General features: G+C 31.9%; 3 protein-coding genes across 4 annotated transcripts; all 3 read left to right on the forward strand.

Moving 5' to 3' along the window:
• Window positions 1-1,987: 1,987 nt before the first annotated feature.
• LOC148198094 (uncharacterized) lies at window positions 1,988-2,869 on the forward strand. The gene has a single exon (XM_088115478.1). It carries the CDS (start codon window positions 2,033-2,035, stop codon window positions 2,240-2,242), a length of 210 nt encoding a protein of 69 aa, XP_087971604.1. The 5' UTR covers window positions 1,988-2,032; the 3' UTR covers window positions 2,243-2,869.
• Window positions 2,870-3,901: 1,032 nt separating this feature from the next.
• On the forward strand, window positions 3,902-6,385 carry LOC124840210 (bifunctional protein FolD 2-like). Its single transcript, XM_088116630.1, has 5 exons — window positions 3,902-4,061; window positions 4,171-4,354; window positions 4,476-4,633; window positions 5,294-5,506; window positions 5,979-6,385. Exons 1-5 carry the CDS (start codon window positions 3,969-3,971, stop codon window positions 6,213-6,215), a joined length of 885 nt encoding a protein of 294 aa, XP_087972756.1. The 5' UTR covers window positions 3,902-3,968; the 3' UTR covers window positions 6,216-6,385.
• Window positions 6,386-8,976: 2,591 nt separating this feature from the next.
• Window positions 8,977-12,700, forward strand: LOC148198095 (protein LOW PSII ACCUMULATION 1, chloroplastic-like). 2 transcript variants are annotated; one of them, XM_088114898.1, is made up of 9 exons: window positions 8,981-9,218; window positions 9,336-9,439; window positions 9,868-10,003; window positions 10,368-10,599; window positions 10,784-10,941; window positions 11,455-11,643; window positions 11,741-11,841; window positions 12,035-12,131; window positions 12,305-12,700. In XM_088114898.1, the coding sequence occupies exons 1-9, from the start codon at window positions 8,997-8,999 to the stop codon at window positions 12,377-12,379; spliced, it is 1,314 nt and encodes a 437-aa protein (XP_087971024.1). In that variant the 5' UTR covers window positions 8,981-8,996; the 3' UTR covers window positions 12,380-12,700. The 2 variants fall into 2 exon arrangements, 1 of the variants encoding a protein (XP_087971024.1); XR_015786503.1 differs by lacking the exon at window positions 12,305-12,700 and having other exon boundaries at window positions 8,977-9,218; window positions 11,745-11,841.
• The last annotated feature ends 1,225 nt before the right edge of the window (window positions 12,701-13,925 follow it).

Here is a 13,925-nt window from a genome sequence, read left to right on the forward strand (position 1 = left end):
AAAAATCATATTAGTACGGTTAACCAGTGTTTTTACTATATAAAACCATCAACAACTACACAAAATCAACATGTATCCATTACTTTTTGAACCAACCATCAATTTATACATTTCATATATACATGTACTTTTTTTTTCAACTTGTCTTTCCTGTTTTCCTTGGGATAAAGTGTGGAAGTCTTTAAAATAGTTGTTGTATGGGGCCACATTCATAAGTGGTTTCTCGACATTTTTCTACAACTCATCTAAATAATTCATGCTCTTTTGTTTTCACTTATTCCATACATAGAAAGTGACACATCTTCATGCTCATTCATCTTATTCACCACCAGTCACCATTTTTCCTGTAATTTTGTTGTTTTTCTCAACATATTATTCATGCGCTATACTTTAATTCTTATTAGATCATAAGATGGCTCTTTTTTCCACTTCAATACTCCAATCATATTATTATTTTTCTTGTATGTGAAACTTTCTTTCACTTTTTTTATGTTTTTCTTTCACTAATTTTTATGTCTGTCATTCTCTACTCATTCTGATAGAGACCTTTTACATTACCGATCGTCCTTAACGCTGACAACTGAACCTATCGAACGGAACGACCGATCGTCCGAGAGTAGAGTCGATCGTCAGTGAGAAGACAACAGGAACCGTAGCGAAAAGTCAACAGAACCTGACGAACAGTACAGCCGATCGTCCAAGAGTCCTTACCGATTAGTGATGACGATCGGTAAGAACGATCGGTAAAGAAAAGGATTACAATCAAACCGATCGTCCGAACAGTAATGACGAGCGTTAAGGACGATCGGTAATGTAAAAGGTCTCTATCACATTCACCCTAAAACATAATAAATTGACCTTTTCAGTTTGTTTTTATACATGTTAAAATAATTTGTGAGAATAAAATCACAAATTATATGATATAGATGTATATGATTGTTTAAATGAAGTATGGAATGTATATATAGGCATGTATAAAATTGAAAAAAAAAAGTATAAAAAGACAAAATAATGAGAATAACTGCATAAGAATATTATACAGTAACCCTTCTTCCTTTTTCAAAAGTCACGAAAAAAAATGTCGCCAATTAAACGAAGGAATAAAGGCCACCCAGAAAAAGCTGGAATGGTCTCTATCATGAAAAGGACAAAAGAGTAAGCAATTACAACGATTAAATATACCATAAAGATAAAATGAAAATAGTTTAAGGTAGTTCAAATTTTGTTTACTAATCACAACATATATAGAAAGTGCATTTAAAATTGAAAAAAGAAAAATAACTCTAAATTATTTAATTGAAAACGTTAAGAGAACAAGTCTCTAAGTTAAATAATCTATTTTTTAGTGTATTGAATTGAAATAGAAGAGATTTAAATAGATGTTTAATCAATATTTACGATTTTATTAAAAATATAAAATTTTAGAAATATATGTTAAAATAAAAAAATAATTAAAAATATTTACGTTTATGAAAATTTTAAAATTCAATTAAAAGGTCAGATATATTTTTTGTCTTCAAATTATTTTTAAAAATTATATTCTATCCCTAAATTATATATATATATATATATATTACTTTATAAAAATATTAAAACATTTTATCCGTAAATAATATAATATAACATCTATTTCTTGAGAAGAGTTTTTTACATTAATTTCATAAAATCCATATATACATAATTTAATTTAAAGATTAAAAAAAATAATTTTGTAAACGTTGATTAAATTATTTGAACACATCACTATTATAGAAAAAATAAAAAATGTAAGCATGTACTAGATTTTTTTAATAAAATTTTAATTCAAATTACTTAATTTTATAAGAAAAAAATGGTTAAGAAAATATTGTAATTAAATATAAGATGTGACACAATTATCTTATCTATAGCCCATCTGTCACCCAACATAAGGAATCTTGCGACCCACACGAAGAAAAGTAGCCCATGCTAGCTACCATTTCCTCTATATAACTCTCCATTGCTCCGCCCTCTAAGTTCTACTACAAAGGGTTACCTTAGTTAATTATCCACCATGAAACCTCACGTTTCTGGTGAAACCTGTCTGGCCAAGGACTCTGGAAGATCCGCCGTCGGAGAGAAGCTCCACCAGCTTTCTAAGGCAATCTCCACCGATGCCTCCAACCATCGGAGTAGGCTTCTCAAGCGCAATCAGAGGTTCAGCCTTCAACCAGAAGACCCCATAAGAACCCTAATGTTCTTGGCCTCTTGGAGTCACACATAGACTTTCCACAAAACTTAATAACAAATCACTCTGCCAAAATTCATTCATCTTGTTACATAAGTCAATATATAGGCATAAAAATCTTACAAGTTTTCTTGGCATGATATACACAACAGATGTATATGTATATATGGCAGCAACTTAAGGACAAAAACACTGCATATATATATATACATACGTACATACATATATATATATATATATATATATATATAAATATAAATATATGTATGGGTGCTGCATCTGTGTACACCCAAAAGAAAAAATCTGTATATTTATATGTATGTATGCGCGGGGCTATATCAGAGCTGTAAAATTTGTGTGTTATAATCAGATATCTCTTTTATGTTTGTGTGTTTATGGTTCAGTTTATGCAGTGCCTGAAACACTTGCAGCTGCTTTCTGCCATATTGGAATTGGAATTGTGGATGATGACAGCTATCAATATATTCCTGAATTCATCTGAAGAATATTTTGGAACAATTTGAGTGTTAAGATTAGATCGGCTATTCGATCTTATCTTTTATAAATGTTTTTCTTATTCTTTCAGATTTTTTTGGTGCTGTCAGAAAAGTGTATAACTATATATAATATAAATCCTCCTCGCTTCTATATTTTAAAAACTTACATTTAATGTTTTTTTAAGTTAAAATATTATGTATAAAATAATCGATTATACATAATTAAATGAATGAAATATGGTTTTGCTGACTCTAATAATCACTGATTCTCTTTTAATTTCTTACAAAATAATATTCATATTTTTTTTTCTTACAAAATGTATTAAATTTACTGCTTTTTTTTTTAAAATATGTTAAACTCCTTTAAATAAGTGACTTATGTGGTAAACAAAGTTAGAAATCAATTATCAAAATTATCAGTTATGAGTGTAGTACACATTCGATTAAGTGCATACTTGTTTAAATCCGTGTTTGAAAAAGAAAAATTTCAAGGTTTAATTCGAATGATTTTTTCATAAATTCTATATTACTGAAATGCCGATTAAATTACCTCAACAAAGCAATAATCTTTGAAATTTAACTATCATTTAAACATAAATCTTGATTTTTATTCTAGAATGTTATTTTTTATAATAAAATGAATTTCTTTTTCAATAAATATAGAAATTATTATATGACATATTTAATAAATTCTAATATTTCATAATTATATATGATATCTAATATTTCATAATGACTTTTAATATTTCATAACTTCGTATAATGGTAGTATTAAATTTTCTAGATGAAAAAAATATAACTTAAGTGAGTATTTACTTTATCTACAAACTGGTATTTCTTATTTACATACTTATTATTATTTTTATAACTTTATATGCATTCCTTAAAATTTATTAATAACACATTTGTTTTTTTTTTACAGCCATCTAAGGATATGTAGAGTTATATTGTTATATAAATTGGAAAGACTCATGTAAGATTTTAGGAAAGTATGTGGAGTCTCAAATCAATAACTCTAAGAATACAATTAAGCTTAATCTTTTACAATACATTTAAGTGTAAACTAAAAGAAGAAAGTTGCAGTATAAAATTATGTTCATTAGCAAATAATTATAAATTTAGGTATTTATTAATAAATTTTACACGTGTATGTGCTTTGTAATAACATTGCATGAAACGACTAGTCGTCCAGATGATTCACGTTCAGACAATCCCTAGTGATAAGAGTAATAGCATACACATTTCTCTCATCCTTCACCGATCAAATGGCCACCTTAATCGACGGCAAGGTCGTTGCGCAAACCATCCGATCTGAAATCGCCGACGAGGTGCGCCTCCTCGCTCAAAAATACGGCAAGGTAAGCCCTTATTTTCGTTTCACCGAAACTGGATATTACAAACAAGAATTGTGATTTTTTCCTACATGTAAATATTCGCGAATGTGTATTTGTGTGTGAAATGTTGCAGGTTCCAGGATTAGCAGTGGTGATAGTAGGGAGCAGGAAGGATTCACAAAGCTATGTGGGAATGAAGAGAAAGGCGTGCGCTGAATTGGGAATCAAATCCTTCGATGTGGACCTTCCAGAGCAAATATCTCAAGCTGAGCTAATAAAGCAAGTTCATGAGTTGAATGATAACACTGATGTTCATGGTTAGTGTAAATCCATACATTTTTCAGTTCGTGCATCTGTTATTTTATATGTCGATTGTACGTTCTGTTTTGGGCCTTTTTTTGTTTTTTGCTATGAGTGTAGGTTTGCTTATATATGCAGGAATTTTGGTTCAGCTTCCGTTGCCTAAGCACATAAATGAAGAGAAAGTTCTGTCTGAAATTAGCCTTGAGAAGGATGTGGATGGCTTTCATCCGTTGAACATTGGCAAGCTTGCAATGAAAGGCAGAGACCCCCTGTTCCTTCCATGCACTCCCAAGGCAAAATGCTCTTCAATCTGAAACATTTTGGATTACACTCAACAATTGAATGAATTTCGCATGCCTTTTTTCTTTCTTTTTAATGTAGTTTTCTTCTTACAAATCATTAAGAAAGACGATTTTGGAGCTTGGCTGCTTAGGTTAGGAGAGGGGAAAATGCTACTACTATAGCAAAATAACTTTTTACTTAAAAACAACTAACTAACTTGCTAGTCACTAATGTCTTCCTCTATTTTTTTCATTTAGATATACCTTCTATTTACTGAAATTTGTTGGTTTTGGTATTTTTTTTTTCATCTTTGTTTTCTAGATCATAATTTTTGCATGCGAAGTAGCTTTAGTTACTGTTGTTTGATATGACGATTTTATCCTTTGTTGTTCTAGAGAAGTGATAAACTTGGGCCAAGAGTGATGTATGTGTGAAAATATTTTAACTCTGTCGTCAATCTTTAGAACAACAGTATTGGATCTATTCTTCTTATTCCCATTTTTCAAGGCTTCTTACATTGTTAGCAAACTCTGTGAACCTCACTACACTAAACCTGTGGGAGGGTTGCTCTATTTTTTTGTGTTGATTTAAATCTTACTTATCACAATTGTTTACTGAAAAGTTATCTTTCAAACACTCTCAAAATCTGATTTATATTTTTGTTTGTACAGGCATGCCTTGAACTATTACAACGAAGTGGTGTAACAATAAAGGGAAAAAAGGCAGTTGTGGTTGGCAGAAGCAACATAGTTGGATTACCAGCTTCATTGCTGCTTTTGAAAGCAGATGCTACAGTTACTATTGTACATTCACACACAAGTCAACCAGAAAATATCATACGTGAAGCGGATATTGTTATTGCAGCAGCTGGACAGCCAAAGATGGTAATTATCAAAATATATTTTCCTTTATTTACATCTCTATTCTATGTCCTTATGCAATAGTTGTGGAATGTGGAGTTTCAAATTTTAACCCTTGGAACGTGGATTTCTTATTCTAAAATGCTATGGATAACAATAGCTATCAAATAAATTAAGTAGCTTATTTTAAGTTTCTCTTGTGCAGCCCCTTGTCCTTAGTACTCATCCGGATCTGTTAGATGTGCATTGACTTTCAAATACAACTGATAACCGGTGCTGTTTAATGGAATTTTTGAAACTTAAGTTGATCTTTCTATCATGACATTGTATCATTGGTATAAACTATGTTTGCATCAAAAGTACCACAAAAGCTTTTGTTAATTTTGTGCTTCTTCAAGTTATTATTGCCAATCTTTTGATTTTTTTTTTTGAAATCCCATCTATTAGTTGTTGTCACCAATCTTCTGCCTAATGGAAAGTTCGCTAATGTTATTAGATCAAAGGAAGTTGGATCAAACCTGGAGCGGCAGTCATAGATGTTGGAACAAATGCTGTTGATGACCCAACGAGGAAGTCTGGTTACAGGCTTGTTGGAGATGTAGATTTTGAGGAAGCTTCTAAAACTGCAGGTTGGATTACTCCTGTTCCTGGTGGTGTAGGTCCAATGACGGTCACAATGTTGTTGAAGAATACTTTGGAGGGAGCTAAGCGTTATATTGAGCAAAGTAATTGATCTTTTTTGACTTTGAATAAGGTATTTCCTCTTAGTTGAAATTTCTTTGAGAATACTCAAAGTGTGGTTTAAGGTTGACCAATGTATTGTATTTTGTAACACAAGGATCGGTCTTGAAAATAGAAAAGTGGGATTGGTTCAAGCAAAACTATATATTTGCCTTTTCAATATCTTCCGTTTCCTCCCGTGTCTGTCCCTCTGGCTTATATCCCCGACTGTGCTCACATTGTACAATTTTTCAGAAGAAAAACTTTTGATGTGGGTATTGAGCATGTTTTAGTTTCTTTAGTACAATTCTCTAAGCTTATTATTGAGAAGGATTCCCACACAGCCATTAAGTCGGTCAGTAATGGCTGCCATATTCATAACTCTTGTTACCATCTGGTAAGGACCATCTATGGGTTACTCGTGCTCGTCCTATCACATATGGTACTTCTAATGATTCACGGAGCAAAATTTTTTACTTCTCTCCGGATATTCTTGGTCTTCCTCTGTTGTATGATGCTGCTGGCACTGTTTTTAGGCAGTAGTTGTTTTTTGTTTCTGTTTTTCATAATTTAGGCGATTCTTTTAATGATCGTATATAAGATTCATTTTTATTAATCAATTACTGAACAAAGTTAATTTCTACTACTATTACCTGTAACACTTTATTAACTACCATTCACCTATAACATGGTTAACCACTTGGAGTGGCAGAGTTAACCACTATGAATTATTCTGGAAAGCCATTATTAGATATATGCAGCTGCAAAAGAAAATAAAAAGGATGCAGGATTTCTAAGCGTACCTTCCTTATGCCATAATTTATAGCTTAATAATTTTGACTGGTTAACTTCTTATCATTCCCTAATTTACCCACCCACCTTGACAAGCTTGGATAGAACATAGAAATCTAACATGTCATTCAAATTCTCTTTTTCATTGTGATAGAGTTAACCAGTTTGGATTAATCTGCAAAGCCGTTAGATATATACAGCTGCAAAAGAAAATAAAAAGGATGGAAGATTTCCAGTTGACCTTACACCATAGTTTATGGCTTAATAATTTTGCCTTGTCTGGTTAATTTCTTATCTTTCCCTGATTGACCTACGCACCTTCTCAAACTTGGGTAGAACATAGAGATCTAATTTTCAACATGTCATTCAACTTATCTTCTTCATTGTAATAGACTGATCTCTGTAAAATGTGTTTGAAAACTTGTTTACCAGTCAAAAAATCACATTCTTAATGTCAAAACATAAAATCAAACTATTAATGTCAGTTTAAGGTGAAAAACCTTGTTTCAATCCATTTGACTTTAAAAAAAATGCTGTTCCAGTCTTTCACAATCTGTCGTTTCTTACCATTATTTCTTAAGAACTAAGCTTCCAACTGCACAAAAAAAGTGGACAAACTGTCATAAGTCTGTGGATTTAGTAAATCTAATTTCTCATTTGAACATTGGCAACTGTCTTTAAGATAGCGACGTGCTATCTGAATTTGGGACCATTAGTAATCATGGATTACATGAAATACTACATCTGTAATTATCCACAAGAGAAGAATTTGTATCTGTATGTAATCAAGCAATGACAATTGTACCTTAAACGCTATTTGCATATCACAGTTCATCTACTATTTTTGTTATAGATGCTTTATGAATGTGTCTAAAAAGACACAAGTCTGGTTTTGTTGTACTTATATAATACAGTATAGTAATCAACTTCAAAATTACTTGGTACAAGCATATTTTTGTATACTACATCATATTTTTATAAAACAATTTACGATGAGGGTCAATACAAATTTTTAGATAATTTTAATATATAATAATCAAATAGTTCAATTATTTTTTAGAAATAGTTATTTTTATATTTTAAAACTATATATATATATATATATATATATATATATATATATATATATATATATAATTTTAGGTTTAATTTAATTTTAAAAATTGTTTTATTGAAAATTTTATCTTACCATGATATGACAGTTAGTTTCGTTTCTAATTTATCGGTTGACATTCTTCCATTATTTTTAACATTTTTAAGTTTTTCGATAAAATAATTCCTTCTTTATTTAGAAGCAAAATGATCGATAAATTAAAAATAAATAAAAATTTATTAGAGAATTAAAGATCAAAAAGTAAAAAATAAGCTTAATATCTTCGATTAACAAAATGATGTCTTGTACTTGGATAAAATAAATATTTTGAGTCTTAATTAAATAAAAATATTCAGTAAAGACAGTTAAAATTATGTAAATTTGCGATATATTTAAAAGTTAATTAAACCTTGCTTTTATCAAATCTTCTATTCCAATAACTTCTCTCTTCCCAAGCTTTGAAACTCAGTCACAGTTAAAAGACTAACTTAATCATTTAGCTTCCATTGATGAACTTTTGACAGGAATAATTTAGGAATTGAAAATAATTCTTTTTTCAATCCTACGAAACGATGATTAATACAAACAGCATTTTAGATAGAATAATCTTGAGAATAAATATGAAATAAATTATTTGCAAACTAAAATTAATTTATACCTTACCTATCATTAAATTAACTTAAACATAGAAAATTTGAGCAGTTTAGAGAGTTTGATGTTCAAATTTAGCGGAAAGAGATGCCGTGAAATGGAACGACGTCGTTCAGATCAAAATAAGGAAGCTCCTTACCTTAAGATCCTCACCGTCCGTTTCTAGAATTGGACAAAACTGAAGGTTCAGATTATGGCATGTTTGGATAACACGTTAATAGCAGCAACACTTAAGAAAACTAGATATGAAACTCGTCAATGGCTGTGGTTGCAGTGCAGCAATTCCTGTGCTTCGCAGAATCAAATTGGAGGAATATAGCAAGGCCATGCATTCCCTCTCACACTACGATTCTTCTACATTCACGCAAAAAAATTCAATTTTCTCTGATTTCATGCTCTTCATCACAGACACCAGAAGTTGATACTCAAACAGCTGAATCCTGCGTCAATTTGGGTCTCGAGCTCTTCTCCAAAGGACGGGTATTGTTATTGTCTTCAATTTTTTCTTTCACTCTCCTTATTCTTCAATATCAGAACCGTGTAGTTTTAAGTGGGACCTTAAAAGCTCTATACTTTTTCTTAATTGATTTTTTACAGGTTAAAGATGCTTTAACCCAGTTTGAAACTGCACTTTCCTTGAACCCTAATCCAGTGGAGGCCCAAGCTGCCTACTACAACAAAGCTTGCTGCCATGCATACAGGTATAGTATTTTTTTTAGAATGGATCACACAATTTTCAGTTGTTAATTGGTTATTTCAACGGTTTAATAGAACTTGTTAGTGATTCTATAAGGCAGTAGTGGTTCTTATTCAATCATATTGAATCCACTACTTGAGTCTTGGAACTTGTATGTTGTGAAATGTTAAGGCACGGTATCTACTTGCCATCACTGCCTTTGCTGAGTTTTAATTCCTAATCCTCGGGAGTTCCTAGGATTTTAGCAACGAGACGACTAAGCAAATGGGCATCTCTAAAATTGTTGCATTTCTTCTATTTCTTGTATTTTCTTGATGTAATAAACCACATGAGAAAAACCAAGCAATTTAAAAAGGGTATTGATTAGCTAATACTTCTATTTTTATCTTTACATTATAATCTAGATGTTGTTTGGTTATTATTTTCTTGAAGGGGAGAAGGAAAGAAAGCAGCTGATTGTCTCCGCACTGCTTTGAAGGAATACAACCTGAAATTTGGTACCATACTCAATGATCCTGATTTGGCCTCCTTCAGAGCTTTGCCTGAATTCAAGGAACTACAAGAAGAGGTTTCTAGTCTGATATCTTATGCTTTATTATAACTGTTAATGACCGAGTTTCCTAAAAGTTTAAGGTGTTTAATGAAGGCTCATGAATGGCTTAGTATGTCTCCAGTGGTGGTCTCTCTGAAGATTATTTTATTCTGTAAAAACATTGATAAAATGAAGTCTCTCTTATGTTTCCTGCCCTTGCCTCCATTGCTACAAACAGCTTGAAATAAGAAAGGATATCATTGAGAGCGATAATATGATAGTCATGAGTGAAAATCATTTGAAAAGAACTTTTGTTCCTCATTGTAATCCTGTCTAATTGAATGTTAAATATTTGAAGTTTTTAAGAATGATTCGTATTACTGTTCTGCCATGCAATCAGGCTAGGCTTGGCGGGGAGGATATTGGCTACAGTTTTCGGCGAGATCTAAAACTTATTAGTGAAGTTCAAGCACCATTTCGTGGGGTTAGGAGATTCTTTTATATAGCACTGACAGCAGCTGCAGGAATATCATTGTTTTTTACTGTGCCCAGGCTAATTCGTGCAATTAGTGGTGGTGATGGTGCTCCTGATCTCTTGGCAACTTCTGGGAATGCTGCCATTAATATTGGAGGTGAATAGTGATATATTTAACTTGCTAAAAAACAATTCTGGATCAATTTATATTTACTAAATTTAGTGCGTCACTTTCTCTTTCTCTCTCTGATTCTGTTTTCTTTCAACATAATTGCGGGTTGTGATGATACCTTTGACATTGCTTCATTAAATGACTAAGCACTGGAATCAGCAATGTGCAGGTATTGTTGTTCTTGTGGCATTGTTCTTTTGGGACAATAAAAAAGAGGAGGAACAACTTGCACAAATATCTCGAGATGAGACACTATCAAGGTTGCCTTTGCGGCTTTCAACTAATCGAGTAGTTGAACTTGTGCAGCTACGGGATACAGTTAGACCAGTTAGTATCTATGTTTTTTTTCTCTCTCTCTAGTCTCTACCACGTATGGGACTTTTTCCTTTTGCTCTAGTATTTAAATGCTTATTTTTATCTGAGTAATAAATAATTATGATGATTATTTGGAATTTATTGGAGAGACAACGTTGTCAGTTTTTCTTCTTCTGTTGTTTATCTTGTTTGGAGTTCATTTTTTATACAAGTTACGATAATATCAAAGGCTTTTACCATTCATTGACATTATCTCCTTTCTTAATTATAATACTCGGCTTCTGAAGTGGTACTTTAATCTTGAAATTCATACATAAATGAGAGGCACTGATAACTTGACACCACTTATCCCGTTTATCTCCTCTATGTAATTATGCCCACTAGGACTAGTGACAGACTAATTTGATTATCAAGTTATGACTGTTTGCTCTTTCTTTTGTAACCGATATATTTTTTTCTCTTTATTTTTGTTCTTCTCCTCTTCAGGATGAATCCTCCATGCTCTAACTAAAGTTTTGGTTTTAGGTTATATTAGCAGGAAAAAAGGAAACAGTGTCTCAGGCCATGCAAAGAGCCGAGAGATTTCGCACGGAGCTCCTTAGACGTGGTGTTCTGGTTGTTCCTGTTATATGGGGAGAAGGTCGGGAAACAAAAATTGAGAAAAAAGGATTTGGTCTGCAGCCAAAAGCTGCTGAATCTCTTCCATCTATTGGGGTAAGACTTGATATAACCTTGTATTTAATATATCTTGCTATTCATCCAAAGTTTTATTTCTTTGGTGAGATGATACTAATCCAAAAAACTTTGCTAGGAAGATTTTGAGAAGCGAGCACAATCCATAACTGCAAAATCGAAGTTGAAATCTGAAATTAGGTTCAAGGCTGAGGTTGTGTCTCCTGCAGAATGGGAAAGGTAATTATGCTCTGATTTGTTGTCTATCAGCTATCATTGTAATATATATTTTCATTAAATGAGGGGAGGAAATTAGCCTCAACATAGATTTCAAAGGGTGGATGGATTGATGTCAACTAAGAAGTGCATGATATAGATCGGTGGAGAGAGAGAAAGAGAAGTTTTTCTAATAGTTATATTCTAACTTAACTAGGTGGATAAGAGATCAGCAGAAATCTGAAGGAGTTTCACTCGGTGAAGATGTGTACATAATACTAAGGTTAGATGGAAGAGTTCGAAGATCAGGGAAAGTAAGTTCCATTTCACACAGTAAACATGCAATGCTTTTCTCCACATTATTGTGGAATTGTCCTTTATTAGTTTGCTGGCTGTCATGAAAAACTGATCACGGTTAGACTTGGCTCACTAATGAGTGCTAATGCATTTACCAGTAACATTCTAATGAGTGCTAATGCATTTACAGGGTATGCCTGATTGGCAGCAAATTGTAAAGGAGCTACCACCAATGGAAGCATTTTTAAGCAAGCTGGAAAGATGAGAATTTAGAGGGTGCAAATTTGTATTATTCTTTTTCCCGTCTCATGTGTCACCATAATCCTGGTATCACCGTCGTTGGTAATGTTCCACAGCAAAAGTTTTCTTCACCGTTGAACTAAATATTATCCATTCCTCCACGATCACTACAGACAATTGCAAAGTAAATGTTACGAAGGAATATTAATATTGATAGAATATTTTGCCGACAATTCATTCTTGTAGTTTATTCGTAAAAGGGTAGTGTTGTACTCGAGTGAAGTTGTGTAATTTTAGACTACACAGAATACAGATTGATAAGTGAATGCATCTGAATTTAACTACAGCTAGTTAACCTGGTTTATAATCATGCTGTTTGAAAATAACACTATCTTTACATGTATTAAGTAATAGTTTTAAAATAAACCAATAGTTTGCATTAAGGACTAGGAGCATTACATAACCATACAATCTCTCAAACCTATTTGATATTTGATGTAAGAGTAATGGAATGCATAAAAGTGGATAGAGTAGGGTTAAGTTTTTGAAAGATGTGGGTGCTGGTGAGTGACATGACATTGCGACAAGAGTTGACATATGTTGTTATCCTAATATATTCTGCCTTGGTCGAATCTTTAGATGTCAATACTTTTCAACTAATCAACTAAGAAAAAGTTTCAATTCAACACTCCATTTTAGGGTGAATAGGTATGTAGATTAGTGAGGATAAAATATGTAACAATTAATGTGATAAAAAATCATTGTTGGTATGCTTATAAAATAATCAATTATTGTAAAAGTTAACAAAATTATCATGCGTAATATAAAATTATTTTACAAGACTTATTTAAACGGGGTAAACTTCCAAAATTTACATCTTTTGCTCGTAAAATTGAAACCCAAGATTTTATTTAAGGAGGATCAAATTTTTATTACTTGAAGCAACTTGTGTTGGTGTGCATATATGTATTAATTTATTTTATAAATAGTTTTGAAATTTTCCAGAAAAATTTTAAAAGCAAATATTCTGGAAAAAATAATTAATGGCTATAACATTAAATGGCAATTGTGAAACAATGGAGCTAATTAAACTATATATTTTGTCTGTTAGGATAAGCACGATTGCTTGCTTTCATCAGAAGCTGTTTTTTAATGTGAATTAGCGAACGGAATTTGGCAGGTAAAATGACTTATAGTGGCCTATCGTGAGCAACATTATTTCAAACCCAACATCAATTTTGAAGGCCTCAGACTCCACAAAATATTCAATTAGCCATATGCGTAAACCATACATCTTAGGCCCAACTTTAGACATTTCAAAGTTAATTAGTTAATGCTTTGAATCTAAACCTAGTAGCATTGATGCCCCTTCATTCTTAATATCGTTTTCTTGGTAGGTTTTGAATGGTTTATTCATCGTCTACCCAACTTTTTCTTCTTAGCAATTGAAACACATTTGAACTTCCAAATCACTAGAATACTATAAACTGAGTTCCTTATTTGTAGATTCTAGATTATTACCATTATTATTAGAGAGTTAAATATATTCTTAGTATCCTTAGACGTAAAAT

Source organism: Vigna umbellata, chromosome 5, assembly GCF_029865625.1.
Source record: "Vigna umbellata cultivar VRB3 chromosome 5, Vumbellata_1.0, whole genome shotgun sequence".
Lineage (NCBI taxonomy): Eukaryota > Viridiplantae > Streptophyta > Magnoliopsida > Fabales > Fabaceae > Vigna > Vigna umbellata.